General features: G+C 41.2%; 1 protein-coding gene across 2 annotated transcripts; it reads left to right on the forward strand.

The window, feature by feature from the left end:
• Positions 1 to 2090: 2090 nt before the first annotated feature.
• Positions 2091 to 15875, forward strand: rnf34b (ring finger protein 34b). Of its 2 annotated transcripts, XM_026297121.1 has the most exons (8): positions 2091 to 2203; positions 8633 to 8851; positions 10106 to 10657; positions 12447 to 12509; positions 12646 to 12847; positions 12950 to 12973; positions 13143 to 13184; positions 14198 to 15875. In XM_026297121.1, exons 1-8 carry the CDS (start codon positions 2198 to 2200, stop codon positions 14380 to 14382), a joined length of 1293 nt encoding a protein of 430 aa, XP_026152906.1. In that variant the 5' UTR covers positions 2091 to 2197; the 3' UTR covers positions 14383 to 15875. The 2 variants fall into 2 exon arrangements, with proteins under 2 accessions (XP_026152906.1, XP_026152907.1); XM_026297122.1 differs by lacking the exon at positions 13143 to 13184.
• The last annotated feature ends 222 nt before the right edge of the window (positions 15876 to 16097 follow it).

Here is a 16097-nt window from a genome sequence, read left to right on the forward strand (position 1 = left end):
TACAAAGAAGCAGCTGAATATTTTTGTAAAACTGATATTAAAGCTGTGATTCATCTGCCTAACAAAATATCTCTTGCCAGGTTTGATATTACTTGGGGGATAACATAAAAGAGACTGAGCTTTTCCAAAAAGATTGTTTCAGGAGTAAGTTATTTCAGATAAAGATAAATGCATAAAATGTTTTAGTGGGAGAATTTAAATTGTTCAAAATCTGGAGTGTGTGTGGGGGTGTATGTGTGTGTTCAGGGGGTACTTTTGAGGGGGTAATCTTTGAGCCTTAGTGTATATTCATTGCTCATGTTTCACAATACTAGTGACAGATGTGTGCTGGATTCTTGCCCAGTTTCAGAAGCCAAAAATCCTTTTATGGAGTTTTAACTTGTCATCTGCTTCTTGTCTGGACTTAGTTTTTAAAGTCCATGAACCAGTGTGGAGGATCCAAAACCACCCCAAAGAACAGAGTATCAGACTTACATTCCCCAAAGACAACAGGGTTTCTGGTAAATATGTGAAATCTTGAACAAATTTCCACCGTCATTGTAAACTGCAGAATGCTGAGTGAAGGATTAGATCATATTCCAGCAGAGTTGTGCAACTGGGGACAAATGGCAGGCAGCTGTTAGTGATCAAAGTGTGGGAAAAAAAAGAGTGACTTAATTCTCTGATCTGCTTGGAAACATTAAGTAGAGGCTTAGTTAGAAAATAAATCAATAGCAACTTTGAGTATTAAGTGTGCGAGTAATAGATTAAGCAGAGCTATAGAGAGATTCTCTGGAGTCCTCTTTATCAGAGGAAAAGATTTGCTGCTTTCTGCTGTTTTGGGAAATTTCACTATTTTGTCTTATTTTATAGACTACAAGATTCAAGTTTATTCTTTATACAACTTGTTACAAACATAACAAACATTGTTTCATTCCCCTTTGTTGTATAAGGATTCAGGCAGAAATCTCCTGTGTGAAAACCTGGTCGAGCAAGTAAAAGGAAAAGTATGTGCTTTGCTTGACACTAAAGTCAGGGGAAAAATTTGATCTACTTTACAAGTACCAACTCTTTAAGGTCACATTGATCTCAATGGTATTTTGGACTGTATTTTTCACAGCCTGCACATTTCCAGTCTCCACCACAACTTTGATGTTTGATCACCGTGGGGAAATATTCAGGGCAAATCTAAAACTCTAAAGTATGTCACTGTTGGCCTGAAGGCTTCTACAGATTTTCTTAAATGTGGTTGTGTGAAGTAAAATCACCATAAGGTCACTGTTTGATGTAGTGGAAATGGTAGAACATTTAATGAGACTCAGGCTGTATTTGCATAATAGTGTATTTTGCTTAATTAGGAGTCCTCAGACAGACACCTTAAATGCACTTTTGTCTTCTGCCCCACTGCCACCACAGCTGCATAACTTAATAATACAGCAAGAACAGCATGTACAACCTCCTCCTCCTGAGGCTCAGTTATGACTGAATACTGATAATAAAGATGGGGTAGCGCTATCTGCTGCCCCCTGCGGGCTCACAGCGGGTACTGGCGTTGTAACACAAGAAACCCCTTTTGAGCTCCTTAACTGCACACAGCATAAAGTGTATTCATAACACGCGCTGGCACATGCATGCACACATCCGCAAACATAGGCTGATTTCGAGCTGTAAACAAGATTGTATACGCATTGACTTTTGCTGCAAACAGATCCTGCACTGGGTACAGAGGATAAGCTTGGTTTGCCTGCTGTGAGCTTATGATTGAAATAAGGCCAAAATATACAGTATGTGTGTGCGTGCGTGCGTGCGTGCGTGTGTGTAATAAAAGTAGTAAAAATGAAATATACCAAATTTGAATCGGGGCTGCTGGAGATCAGCGCATTATTTGGCACACTTACTGTCAGTGCAAAAATAGCTAATTCATTATAATAAACCGAAGCTGTGGAAATAGCATGATGCGTCTGTCAGGCTCACATGCGTCCTGACGCACAGCGCCGAACGCCCACTCCGCTGATTTGTTAAGCTGGATTGGCTGCTAAAGATACCAGCGCCTGTGTGCGCTCTGTGGTTGGCCCAGCATCTCTGTGCCATTACGTTATGCTTACTCCACACACACAGGCAGCTCGAGAGAGGGAAGACGTAATGGTTTGATTCCCCGTGTATTTGCAATGGTCGTCGTTCTGACATTACTCGGCAGATTCCTCAGACGGGAGGTGCAATGAAGGTATGTGGTTCCCATCGGCAGATCTTTTATGATTTGGCTTCATTTCAGCGGCGGATTTCTTGTGTTTTGCGCAGAATGCTGCACCGACACGCAGGGAATACCTCCATCCTGATGCCAATTAATTGTGTTTGTATGCACTTAGTTGTAATAATATCAACAGGCGTGCATGTTAAAGCACTATTGAGTTTTTAATTCCAAGTTGGCATCATTTATCTACTTACCGCTGCCCTGTCAGCCGGATTTTTATTTGCCTGGCGAGCGTGCAAACCTGGAAATGCTTTCCCTGATTCTCCAGACGTCCCGATAAACAGTAGGAACAATGTGTAGCCTGTCAATGAGCCTGACTTGACCCCAGGGTGGTAGTTTAGTGGACTGAAACCGCCAGGGCGACGTCCATTCATCGTGAGGCTCTAATCCGCTTTAATAATGAGATAGAGACTGCGGTCAGTGAGCGAGTGAGTGATGTTGGGGAGACGTCTCGGTGTGCAGAGAGGATTACCTCTCAGGTCTGCGGACGTTCACCGGAGTCTCCTTCCTCTCAGTGATCTCTGTCTGTGTGTGTGTGTGTGTGTGTGTGAGTGTGTGTGTTTACTGTGGACACAAGGAGGAAAGGTGATGATGTGTGGCAGCTCGAGCTCCGGACTCATCATGATGGCGATGATGTCATTGGTGCTGTAGCGGCGGCAGGTTTGTGGTGAAAGGTGAGGTGGTGGTGGTGCCACTGTCACAGCACCCACCATCATCAGGGTCATTAGCGCTGTGTACACACTATATGAAGAATAATGTGCTTCAGTGTGAGGTGTCTGGCAGTTATACCGTCTGGGACTGGGTGCATCCTGTTTCAAGGTGTCTCCATGTGTCACTGAGGACTTTAAAATTAAACCTCCTATTGCCAGAGCTGGAAAGTACATATTGCATGTACTCACATTCACTGCATTGTTTTGAAATACAGCACTGTACTCCAACATTTATCCTGCACATTGTTTCATAGTGAAATAGTGTAATTAGTGTAGTAGGATGAAGAGTTTTCCATAAGGAGCTACTGCAGAAAATACCTAGGAAACTCTGGTCTGGCTGGTTGGGAGCTTTCATATCTATTTATGGAACTAATGGAGGAGAACATTTTATTTTGTGCAAATTAGTTGCTTCCAAATCCTGTTTCAAATGTAGATCACATTTTCTGCTCTTTTTTTTGGGGGGTCTTAATTCCACATTGGGTGTTTTAGCCCATTGCTTCCAAAGAGTTACTGGAAAAATGTCTGTTGCTCAATCAAAATAGTTTTTACAGCTGTGGTTACTGGCTTCTTTTAAATAATACAGTTTCCATGTATTTCATACTGTTCCCAAAACATGCTGCAGTATACAGCAATGTACAGAGCCCTGAGAGTCACTACAGTGTTAAAGGCAGCGATCACATAAAGACATGACTTTATCCTTCATTCACATACAACGCAACAATAGTGTAACACTGAAAAGATCCATTCTTCACTATGAATAATTCACTTCTGATGAATAAGTGTATTTTCTGCCAATACCTTTGTAGAATTCTTCATGCAGCAGTGGATCATTTGAATATTATTTGTCACACCATTGCAGAAGACAAGAGACCAGAGGTGCTTAAGTTGTGGCAGACTGCAGTTAATTTACCTCAGGCACATCATCATCACTGTGTCCCAGGAAAACAAAATGGACATGGTGTTTTATTGAATAAGCTGGTTTAAATAGAAAAGCAGCTTTTCTGCCCCTCTGGAACAGACCGTGTTATCCAAAATGTCAAAATGGGAAATCCTGCCATAAGGCATATGTTATCAGTTCTACTGTAATCGGGGGTAGACCAGCTATGACTTGGCCTGTTGCATTTAATATGTGGCATAGATGTAAATACTCACCAATCTCTGCTGAACTTCTAAGATGTAAGACTTATGTAGCACATTGGATCATACTTCACCCTAAATGAGGCCGAGCTCATCCAGGGGCTGATTTCTAAAGTGGATGAAAAAGTCTGAAGCTATAAAAAGAGTCTAGGGGGCATAGCAGGTTTCTGGTGGTGGTTGTAAAACAGTCTAGTCATGTTTTGATATTGCAAGACAGTCTGCAGCAGTCAATATCTGTTTGTACTGCTGCTCCAAAAATATTCTCTAGGCTAAATCCGCCCCAAGTCCTGCTCTGCCTTCAGACTAAACTCTGTAAATCTGTTATTTTGCAGACATAAATCCAAACTTAGCTGGTAGCAGTTTTATCTGCATATCTCTCCAGAATGAAAACTTCTGCAGACACGAGCAGACACCATTAAATCAAGTACAACAATTTTGAATAAGTGTAATTTAAATGAAATATTAGATTTTAGACAAACGAGGAAAGGCATTAATGTTTTCTCTGACAGTATTACCCTCCAGTCTAAACATCCAGGGAGCTGAGTTCACTTTTCACAGTGTGACTGACATTTCCAGTTGATGCCAGAAAACAACATGAGCAGGATTCAGCAGCAGACAGAAAGAGGAAATGAAAAGTGTGAGGGAGACAGTGGCTGATGGAAAGATACTGAATGATGGCCTTCTGTATAAATTGTAAGATAGTGCACAGTGATTTATACTAAAAAACCATCATAACGCTCGGATGTATGTGTGATGATGCTGTGCTATTATTGCAAATGCATGGAACAACAATAAGGCAATATGAGATGATACAGATATAGCTATCATCTTAAAAGTACTCAATTCAGTGTTGCACTTAGAGCATTGTTGGATTCACAGTGGATGGCTAAAAAAAATGATGCAGCAGGACCAGAGATATAATTTCTTATTCCATGCATTTTTCTCCTCTGTCAAAACCTGGTGCCCACATTACCCACAACGCAAGTTGAGCCCTACTTGTTCTGCCAGCAATTAGGGTGCCCATCATGTTCGCTAACTGCAGCTAATGTGGCCCAAGCTTCAGAGCAGAGTTGGAGAACAGGCCATAGAGATCTGGTTAGTTCATTTCTTTCTTTCACCACACACCCAGAGTTTCCTTTTCCAAACGTAGAATCTTAAAAAAGACTCAGGTGACATTTTTCAGACTTAGGCAGCTTCCTTTGCAGCTACAGAGGCTTTATAAAACTTTTTCTAATGTCAAAACTTCCTCCAGAGCCAAAGAGGACAACTGTTTTCATGGGAGGTGTAGTTCACCGAATAACAAAAAAACTTACATTTTGCATACAATCAGTAGAGTGTCTGTTGAAGGACAGTGTAGTGCAATAATATGTAGAATATAGTGTGTTTTTATGTGTCTGCCACATGGGGACTGTTTTTTTTGCTTTGATGTTTTTTTGTTTTGTTTTTTTACTACATATATTTTTTATTAAACTGTATAAATAAAATTCTGTGCCCAGGCTGCAAACCAGTTTCCCCTGGGTATAATAAAGTTAAATAGGTCAAGTTAGATTTAAAATGGCATCAATGCATTGTATCAGTCAGCTTTATCTGGTTATGTTTGGAATTGTATTTGGTATTCCTCTTAGTGTCAGACTCCAGACTCCAGTCTCCACATGACTTATATAGTCCCCATCTGGAGCCTTGTCTCATATGTTTACACTTGTCTGTGCAGTTTTTGAGATCTGATCCTCCAAAACTGATTTTATGAGGTCAAATCACTGTTCATTCACACAGAGCCATAGTATTGCTCATTTCTGAAATGGGTCTGTCTGTTTAAATCTGCGCTTCAGTTATTTCTCCTTCATGTTTGTTATGCGCACACCGGGGATTGTTTGCTGATGAAATTCCAGCAGCATTGTGAGATATAATCATTTGGCCAGCACCTGACATCCTAGGTGTCCAAAGATGACTGAGGTGCTGTATAGCTTTAACCGGTCAGACAGTAGAGAAACTGTAGCTGATACAGCCAAAAATAACACAGTGTACTTCCATGTGATGTTTGCTCTTGTCACTTGTTTGTTCGGGACTCCCTGCCTGCAGAGCTTACAGCGCGCTAATTGGAGTGACAGAGGGAACTCGTGCTGCTGGCTCGAAGCCAGAAAAGACTGATTTTTATTTATTTTTTTGATTTTTTTTTATGAGCAGACTGCAGCAGCTCCACGTTCCTGGAGAATGCAGTAAATATTTCTTTGAGTGACGTCTGTCCCTTCTGAGGACGGATGTATCTAACCTCAGCCGAGCATCAGGTCTAGTTTAAGCCTCAGGCTGATAATTCAAGTTAGTTACACAATGCATCATGGTTTTATTGTCCACATTAAACTAAGGGAGTATGTCGTGATCAAGCAAGCTGATTACAGTAGATTAAAGTGGTTAATTGAGGACAAGACATTTAACAGCAGTTCGTAAAATATTAGTGCTGAAACATTTAGTTTAACATTTAGCTGATTAGCTGAAATGATCAGTTGAACTGTTTTGAAAAGTGGTGAAACATTTTTAGGCATATAAAAACTGCCAAACAATTACCGCTTTTTAAATTTGACAAAACACTGTGGTATCACTGTAAATTGAACATTTTTTGTTTGTCAGATAAAACAATTTAAAAAGGCCTCCTTGGGTTTTGGGAAATGGTGATGAAAGACATTTTATTTGTTTATATTCTGTAGAGCAAAAGTTCAATTGCTTAATTGGAATTTAATATCAGTGATAGCTGAACAGAAAAACCGTTAAATGAATGAAATGAGTTAATGTTTTGAGCTTAAGCCATTCTGTCTCACTGCACCTTCCTCCTCCCTTGCCATAACTACACCTATTACACCTCGTTCCAAAGATTACACAACGAATCCCTAAGCTGATGGGTGAGGTCAGATCACAGGGAGTTTGTGAGAAGTCAGAGCAGTCTGCTGCTTTAAGAAGAGATGTGGCAGGACCCTGTGAATTCCACTGTTTACCACGTCGAGCTGGGAACCACAGAGGGCTCACATTATGCATGTGTCAGCTATTGATTCTCCAGACTGGGCAACAACAGAAGACATATTCTCTCCTCGCTGTCCTCCCCTCCCTCCACCTCTCATCGCTATGCTCCAAGGAGCCCTGGCTCCCATCACGCCATTTTTACTCCCTGTCTCTGGACTGTCTTGTGGTCAACAAATGGATACAGCTCATTTCTTTCTGTGTGGGCACTTGCTGTAGCTTTACTTCTTCCCATTTGATCCTCACCAGGGTCTGTGCTAAACATCTATGGGACCCTCATCTGTTTGATGGCTCAGACTCTTCACACACTCTTCACCCTGCTTCTGCTTGCCTCATTTATCAAATTATAGAAAATAATGCAGTGGCTGTGATATTTATCCCGAGGTTGTCTTTGGAGAGCGACTTCTCTATAATTATCTCTAATCTCAAAGAGTCTTAAAGAGCACTCTCAATAATGTGCTGCCCAGCATCTTTCCCCCGCCTCTCTCTTTCTCATTCATTCTCATCCCTGTTTTTTTTCTCTGTCAACTCGTACCAAGGGATGACTGTCTCCTCAAGCCATTTTGGTTACGATAGAGCACAGAGCTGGAGGATAAAGCATAGTTCCCATTAACTGTTATATTAAGAACATTTTCTAATAGTTTCTTGATGTGCAGGTGATTAATGAAAAGGGAAATTTGACTTAACCTGGATCCAACAGGTAAATTGATGAATATGAAAATAATAGTTTGCTATGTTCTTCATATTCACCAGATCTCAGCCCACTTTATTAGATGGTACTCCAAGCAAGAACGTCCGCTGGGGATTTCCTGCTTACTTTTAAAAATTGAATTTTGATTCACTCGCTAAAACAAAAACACAGTGTCCTCTAAATGTCCAACCACCAAAATCCAGATGGGAGAGGCTCCGAGTTGATCAATATGTTAAAACCTGTGGTGTTTTTTTTTGTTTGTTTTTTTTTTTTTTCACACGCTCACAACTTTACAAGCAGGAGCAAGGATTTCTTTTGTCTAGCATCACATTTATAACGTAATAATATTCATCAAAAAGTATCAGGTCTCTGTCAAAGAATTTTTAAAATCTATTATTTGCTAGATGGCACAGTATAAATGTGTATAATTAAAAAAATATTACAAATATATACAAACCTTTTTTTGAACCCTCTGAACTTTAGTTTAGATTCTAGTGGAGAACCAAAGTTTCCAAATATACAAAATACATCAGACTCAGTGCTATGAATGAAATGATGCATGACATGCAGAACATTTCCATTGGATGGAACAATGCACCCATAAAAAATATGAAGTACAGTGTTTGCAGAAACATATGTCTTCAGTCAAGAGCTGTAATAGAATATATATGGTTCTGTCAGAGATTTTAGATTAAGACAAATTTATCTGTTTTTGAGTAAAAAGGGGATGATGGTGGTTTAACAGAAAAAAGGTTAAAAACATCTCACAGTTGATAGCACAGAGACATTTTAATTTTCTTTGTAATATTCTGTGTTTGATATTTCTGCATTTGTGTTTCTGTCTGTACTCCATAGGCAGGGGCATCGTCCATGTGGGCGTCATGCTGTGGGCTGCTGAACGAGGTGATGGGGACGGGCACGGTGCGGGCGCAGCAGCCGGGGTTCGGAGCAGGGGCGGGGCCCTTCCGCTTCGCCCCCAGCGCTGGGTACTCCACCTACCCACCCGCCAGCTCAGGGAGTGCTGGACAGTTGTGCAAGGCCTGTGGACTAGCCTTCTCTGTCTTCAGACGCAAGGTGAACAAGAGTTGTGTGAGCGGTGCTTGTTCACATTTAGTCAGCTTTTTTTTTTTTCCTTTTATGTAATCATTGCGTGCAGTTGTGAGCAGGGACTCTTCCTTCATGGTGCATTCAAGGAAACATCCATAATTACTGAGTTACTTGTTGAAAAGGGCCATTTTTAATCCAACATTATATGGATTCAGTTCACAGTGAAATTGCATTGCCTGCATTTCAGTCAGAACTAAATCCATATTATATCATCCATCAATCATACACCCAATTCACATTACACCAAAGACGATTCTTTTCACATTTTTACAGGTTGCACATTGATTTTTTTTTTTTTTCTATCTGCTAAATCACTTACAAGACATAACTTATGAATGTGCTTCTCTTGGGGAGGTTTAAGCTCTAAAATGTCAATATCTCAACACATGACATTTTTATGTATATTCCACCAGTTTGAATAGACCTAAAAACATAGAGTTTGTTTTGGAAAATAAAAAAAGCTAAACTGCTGGTCTGATCCTTTAGAACATGCACCATACATATTCATTCTGGCATTTTGAGGCTCTCTGCACGGCTGAATGTGTCAGAGTTTAATGGAAGGATGTATCTGTCTGCCAGTCAGACACGCTGACACACTGATGAAAACACTGCAGTGTCTGCCTCCATCTCTGGTCGCTACTTCACATTGCTCTATCATCATCCACACACCCGTTGCCTTTTTGACTGTGGGTCAATTCCCTGGATACGCACATTTGTACATCGGTGTGGTATTTTCATAGTATGAAAAAAATAAGACATGCTGGGGGGGATTAACAAAAAATGACTGAAGTATCTATTGCAGTGGGAACGTGCTTCTGGACCAGAACACGTTTGTGCATTAGTGATAAGGAAATGTTTACAGCCGTGGTCGACCTGTTTTCCTGTCCATTAAAGTGTCAATCTACTCTGCAGCTGTGTGTCAGGAGACACTGTAAAGCCTGTAAAATGTCAAACTTTGCCAGGAGCTGCAGGTTATTATTTCTTTCTTTACTCTTTACTAGAAAATGAATGAGCATACAGGATGTGAGCAGCTCTTTAGCATAGAACTTGTTGATTTATGGTTTCTGTTTGTCACAAAAATACATTCAGAGCCAGTTGACTTAATGAAAAAGTCAGTATTAATAACAATATCTTCTCCCAAGGTATTTTCCAAAGTGTTTAATGTGCTCACAGAAATCAGACTCTTCTTCTCAGTCTCTTCTTCTGCTTTTCCCCCTAAAGCACATCTGCTGTGATTGTAAGAAGAGTTTCTGCGCCCTGTGCTCAGTACTGCAGGAGAACCTGCGCTGCTGCACGACCTGCCACCTGCTGCGCGCCACGGCCTTCCAGAGGCCACGGCTCATGCAGCTCCGAGTGAAGGACCTGCGCCAGTACCTGCTGCTGCGCAACATCCCCACTGACACCTGCAGGGAGAAAGAAGACCTGGTGGACCTGGTGCTCTGTCATCAGGGGGCAAGGGAGACCACCAGACCTGTGGTAGTGGTGGAGGAGGAGGAGGAGGAAGAGGAGGAAGAGGAAGAAGAGGAAGAGGAAGAGGAGGAAGAAGAAACACACGAAGTGGTGGAAGAGGTGGAAGAGGTGGAAGAGGAGGAGGAGGAGGAAGAGGAGGATGAAGATGAAGGAGGAGATGACACAGACAGTCTGCACTCGCTTCCCCAATCGCACGCCGCCTCGCCCCCCTCAGCCACACGCTCCACTTCTGAGCAGTCGGTCCTCTCCGCCACTCAGGGAGACGTGCTCAGCCCCAGTGACAGCTCAGGGACCACCAGCCAGGTCTGATAGCGTTTTGAAAACACTGCTAACACCAAGTATTGTTCAGCCACACACATACACACACACACACACACACACACACACACACACAGCTTTCACTCATTCACAAATTTACATATGCCATACTTCTTTCACATCTGCCCTCATTCTATCTAAGATAATTAATTTCAAAGGTGAAGTCAGCTTCTTTACAAGTTTCAGTGCAACTGTTTTACGTCAAGAGAAGACATCTTCCTTTCATCTCCCTGACACAAACAAACGTCCTCTTGAGCATATCTTTAGCTGTCACTTAGTTTATTTAAATCATTTCATTGCATGGATTTATGCATATTTTAACTTTTGTGGTCTCATGCTTTTGTGCTTTTATTCTGAAGAAACAATCTACTACATTCTTGGAGTTGTTGTCCATGCACTGACGCTAAAAGAGCTTAGCACTACGGTGCTGGTCCGGGGTTCATGTGACAGCTGGAAACAGCTGTGTTAGCTCTGTGTGCACAGACCAGTCAGTGACGTAGCTTAAGCCCCAAGGCTGAGCCGGTTATGTAACAGGAAAACAAAGTGAGAACTACCCCACAGCGTCACAGCTGCAGTGACACAACAGAAACACTACAGTACATCCCACTCCCGTCCCCCCCATACATAATCTTTTTTTAAAAGATTTTTTTTCCTCCTCTTTGCTTCAAGATTCATGGGGGGGGTTGATAATCTAATGGAAAAAGTAACTGACAAAACGCCATTTAATCATCTTAAAATAAACATGTTCAGTCCAACGTTTATGGCACTACTCGCATAATAAATATGTATTTTTTAGCAGCCTTGACAGAAGCACATGCTCTCTGAGTGCTTTCTTGTACCTTCATATGTTTGAAGTGGTTGAATAAAATTTAACATCACATCAGAGAAACTCTGGAGGGGCACTTCGCTTTGTGTTGGGGCTGCTGTTCATGTTAGAGTCTCTGAGGAATCTGGTCTGAGCGAAAGCGTGATGTCTTGAGTGAGGGCAGGCATCTAGCACCACGGCGCTGATGGATACATTATTAACACATCTATGTGCTGAAGCAGGAGAGCTTGACGGAAAACAGATGGCAGGAGAGACAGAGTATTTTTACTTTTTATAGTACGGCAGCAGAGATTCTGCAATCCAGAGTGATATCATAGAGTTACAGCGTATTTCGGCTCTTCACAGGCCGTCTCTTGACATGAAGACAAAAGAATCAAGATGATCTGTTCTTTTCAAAGCACAGAAATGGCTGAGATAATAAGAAGCTGTGCACTCATACCAGTCTTTTCAAGAACTCTTCTGTAGCTCGATTTATTCTTCTTTCATTCAGCAAATGCCTGACCTCCACCTTCAATGAGAAACATTAACTGCAACTGATACTGTTTCTCTGTTTGACATCTAAACAGTTGCAATTTAAAGAATTGATTCATAGCTGTGTTGTGATTTTAATCCATTTACATATTTTTCTCAACACATTGAGTCATGACCATCCTGTTACTGAGACAAGAAGATTTGGTGTATTTATTCCCAGCATCAGATGTGCTGTTTCATGTACTATCAGTTCAGTGTCGTATTTTTTTTTTACACAATATTTGACTTTGACACTTGTGCTGTTTAACCATCATGTGCTTTGGATAAGGGGACTTATTTGTTATTCCCTGATGAAATGGTGCATGTGCATGTGTTTCAATAGTGCATGTGTTCCAATGGTGCATGTGCATGTGTTTCAATAGTGATGTTTGAAGTGAATAGTGTTTGACTTCACTGTGTGGATTTATACTCACACAGGAGCAGGAGGATACTCCGACACCATCCCTCTTGAACCTCGAGCCCACTGAAAATATCATAGAGGTGTGAGACTTGTTTTTTTTTTTTTCTTTTATGCACATCTACGGAACTGAACCATCTTTGTGCTAAAGGTCAAAAGAGAGAGCGCGTTCCTACTGCTGAATTGGTGACTCCGCTCTGTTTGCTGTGTGGACTGTAGGTCAGTCCGGCGACACAGAGGAGGATCAGGGCCTCGCTGTCTGATCTGGACAATGAAGAGGCGATAGAAAACCTCTCCGTCCGCCAGCTCAAAGAGATTCTCGCCAGGAACTTTGTCAATTACTCTGGCTGCTGCGAGAAGTGGGAGCTGCTGGAGCGAGTGCATCGGCTCTACAGAGAGAATGAGCAGAACAGGAAATCCAGTAAGCGTTTCTGACTTCACTTTTCTTTTTCCATCTCCGTTTTATCTTGTCACCTCTATTTTGTGTTCTTTATGATACATTTTTTTTCTCCCTTTCTTTTAGTGGAAAATGTGAGCATAACTGCAGGTAATTGTGCTTTTTGATCATCCTATTTGCACCTGTAAAATATAACATTACTTTTAATGCTTTTACTAATGTAGTTAACTCCCAGGAACTAATAGAATTAATACATAAAAACTTAGAGTTTCCTAAACTAATAGTTTTTCTTTATTACCCCCAATTCTTATTTATAAAGTGGTTACATATCCTCCACCTCTCTGCAACAGTGGAGTTGGAGGTAAGATGTTTTTATTAAAAGCCATTTCACAGCACCCTTTGCATCTTCTCCATGCACGTTTAACATGCATTGCACTGATCATGTGAAAGCAACAAGCAGTACATGTGATCTTTTATTGCATCCTGTATATTAGCACATTTTCTTCACCTAAGCCATTTACGTCCTGCCTGATTCAGTGTCTCGACGTTTTGTCACTCATGTTTGCATCATTCCCAGTGTGCATCATCTCATCTCAATCAGAAGGACAGTCATTAATGCACTCTCTAAGAGCTTTTACCTCTTAATCAGCCATCATATTACTTCAGTGGCAGCATGTTTCCATCAGGTGTAATTACATTGTCGAAGCTTCCTGGAGGCTTTCTTGTTGACATAAAGGGCTTGAGGGTCACATTAGCCCACTTAACAGTCAGACATGCAGGGAGAGCAGATAGGCTGCAGCTCTATTAGCTTTTTAAAGATGTGAGCACAAGAGCCAGATTTATGCCAGTGAGCTGATTAGTCAGCTGTCAGACATTTAGCTCTTATGGACCAGTGCATTGACTGATATGTGGCATATGAGAACATCATCTGCCGTTTTGTGGTTAGATTTTACTGGTTTATGTGTTAACATAATTATTAATTTTTAAACTTGATTTTTTTTTTTTAATTAAACATGCTTTATTTTTATGTAGGAATAAATGGCACAGACCTACCTCACATTTGCAACTGCTCTGACTCATTTGTGTTTTGGGTTTTTTTTTGCAATGCAGTTTTGCATGACTGACATAGAATTTATTAGGTTTGGGCAATGATTACAAAACAAATATGGACACCTAACCTGCTATAACCCACTGTAGAGGTTTAGTACTCATGTCCAAACAGAAAAGTGATATGTGTCACATTGTTATTTTCCAGGATGTCAGGTTTTATGCAGAAGGACTGTTGAACATTTGTACAACATCACTGAACTCCATACAGTTGGTTAATCAGCCTCACAACCTTAACGTAACATAAATTCACATTTCCATCCACAGATGGTGTCAGAGCTCAGCTGGCGGCTGATGAAAACCTCTGTCGCATCTGCATGGACGCCATCATCGACTGCGTGCTGCTGGAATGTGGTCACATGGTAACCTGCACCAAATGTGGAAAGAGGATGAATGAGTGCCCCATCTGCAGGCAGTATGTAGTGCGGGCCGTGCACGTCTTCAAATCTTAAAACTCTTGTGTGTGTGCGCATCAGAGCGACCCTCAGGGGTGCACACAGCCCGAGCCCTGAATTTATCACTGAGGATGAACTGCTGTGCATAATGTCTCACAGGGTGTAATGCTGCAGCACGCGTGAGCAACTTCCCAGTCTTTGAAGCAGACTGTTGCCTCTGGCCTATCACGGTTTGTCCCCCTCGGCCCTTACTAACTTACTGTTCCAGTCTCACATCGCCTCCCTGATGGACCGTCATCAGAGCACCGGGATACTAAAAACACACGGCAGAACCCCCTACCCTCACTTTCCACCCTCAATTCTCTGTTTAAGTTTTACTCACAGTAGAGGAGAGGAGTTGTGGATACCTGGAAGTGTTGTCAGGATGTTCTGTGGGGCGCAGAGAAGCAGTGATGAAAAATATAAGATCCCAGGGTTAGAGTCAATATGGTTTACAGAGTCATGCCACATGACGCCGCGTTATGTCCCTCAGTGTTCTTTAGGATGTGCAATATCAGACGAAAAGAGACTTACATGTGTTTTTAGAAGATATTTATTCATTAATCTGACCACGACATGCACAGAGTCATCTCGTCTCACACACAGGAGGGTGTGAGGTGCCAAATGTCATGCCTCATGATTGATATTTGGGTTAGGATTTAACAGTATGATGCATCTCATTACCAGCAAGCTTGGTGTGATAGTTTACTCTTTTTTCTGCTTTCTTTAATGAACTTTAGGAAATAAAAGTGTGTAGATGTGAACCTTTGAACACTCACTGTGTGGAGAATGTGATCGTTTCGCTGTTTCCTTTAAATTTAGCGCTCAGATGTGATATTCTGCTGATGACACAAACAGTAAAAACGCTGTTTGGTTGCATTACATGCTGCACGAAGACGTTACTGAACGTGAAAATTCTTTGAAACAGCAGCAAAACAAACAAACAAACAAAACCCTGTCAACTCAAGGTCCATTTAATAGCTTGTTTTGGTGCTTTCATCCATAGTTCGTGGTCTTCATCAGCTGACGTCACATGACCTACTGTGTTCATATTTGATGGGGAGAGTAAGTGAATGGTCTCATCCCAGCACTGAGGATGACCATGAGATGCAGCTGAAAGATTCAGTAAAAGCTAATAAGTGGACTTGGAGTTGAAAGACATTTTAAAGACTCATTCCTCCTTTAATTTTAAGATAACTTCCACCAAGCAATATTAGTTCTTTTACAAGTCTACCAAGGATCTTTGTTTCATTGTGCTGTCTGTTAATGTCGATTCTTAGGTAGGTAACAGGTGCTACTTCCTCTTTTCTGGGTGTACGATCAAAACACCTTTTGACATGTAACCAAGCCGTCCTTCCAGCTTATCCATCCCACAGCGAGAGGCACAGGAAGCCTGGTTGACTTTAACCTGTTATGCAAATGAAACACTTAGTTTTCTTGTGATGAGATCCAGCTAACTGAGATGTCACTAAACTATCAGTGTGTACAGTATGCCTGTTGTATGTTTAAAAAAAAAAAAAAAAAAAAAAAGATGAGTTGCTGTTATGTAAGTCACATAGATTGCATATATTGTTGTTTACTGACAAGTTACTAAATGTATATTTTTCCATTTTCTTGGGAGACGATATAATTTAAATTTCTAATTAGTACAAAGGTTTAAAAACAACAATATACAGTTTTTTCAGAATGTATTTCTGCCGTTTTGGTCGGATGAGCTCCTCAGTCTTCGGATC

This window comes from Mastacembelus armatus, chromosome 12 (assembly GCF_900324485.2).
Source record: "Mastacembelus armatus chromosome 12, fMasArm1.2, whole genome shotgun sequence".
NCBI classification, from domain to species: domain Eukaryota; kingdom Metazoa; phylum Chordata; class Actinopteri; order Synbranchiformes; family Mastacembelidae; genus Mastacembelus; species Mastacembelus armatus.

Bases quoted from the DNA above. Each gene is read 5' to 3' on its own strand.
- rnf34b (XM_026297121.1), top strand. The intron at 10,658-12,446 runs GTCTGATAGCGT...ATACTCACACAG, and splicing joins GCTCAGGGACCACCAGCCAG to GAGCAGGAGGATACTCCGAC. The intron at 12,974-13,142 runs GTAATTGTGCTT...TTATTTATAAAG, and splicing joins AAATGTGAGCATAACTGCAG to TGGTTACATATCCTCCACCT.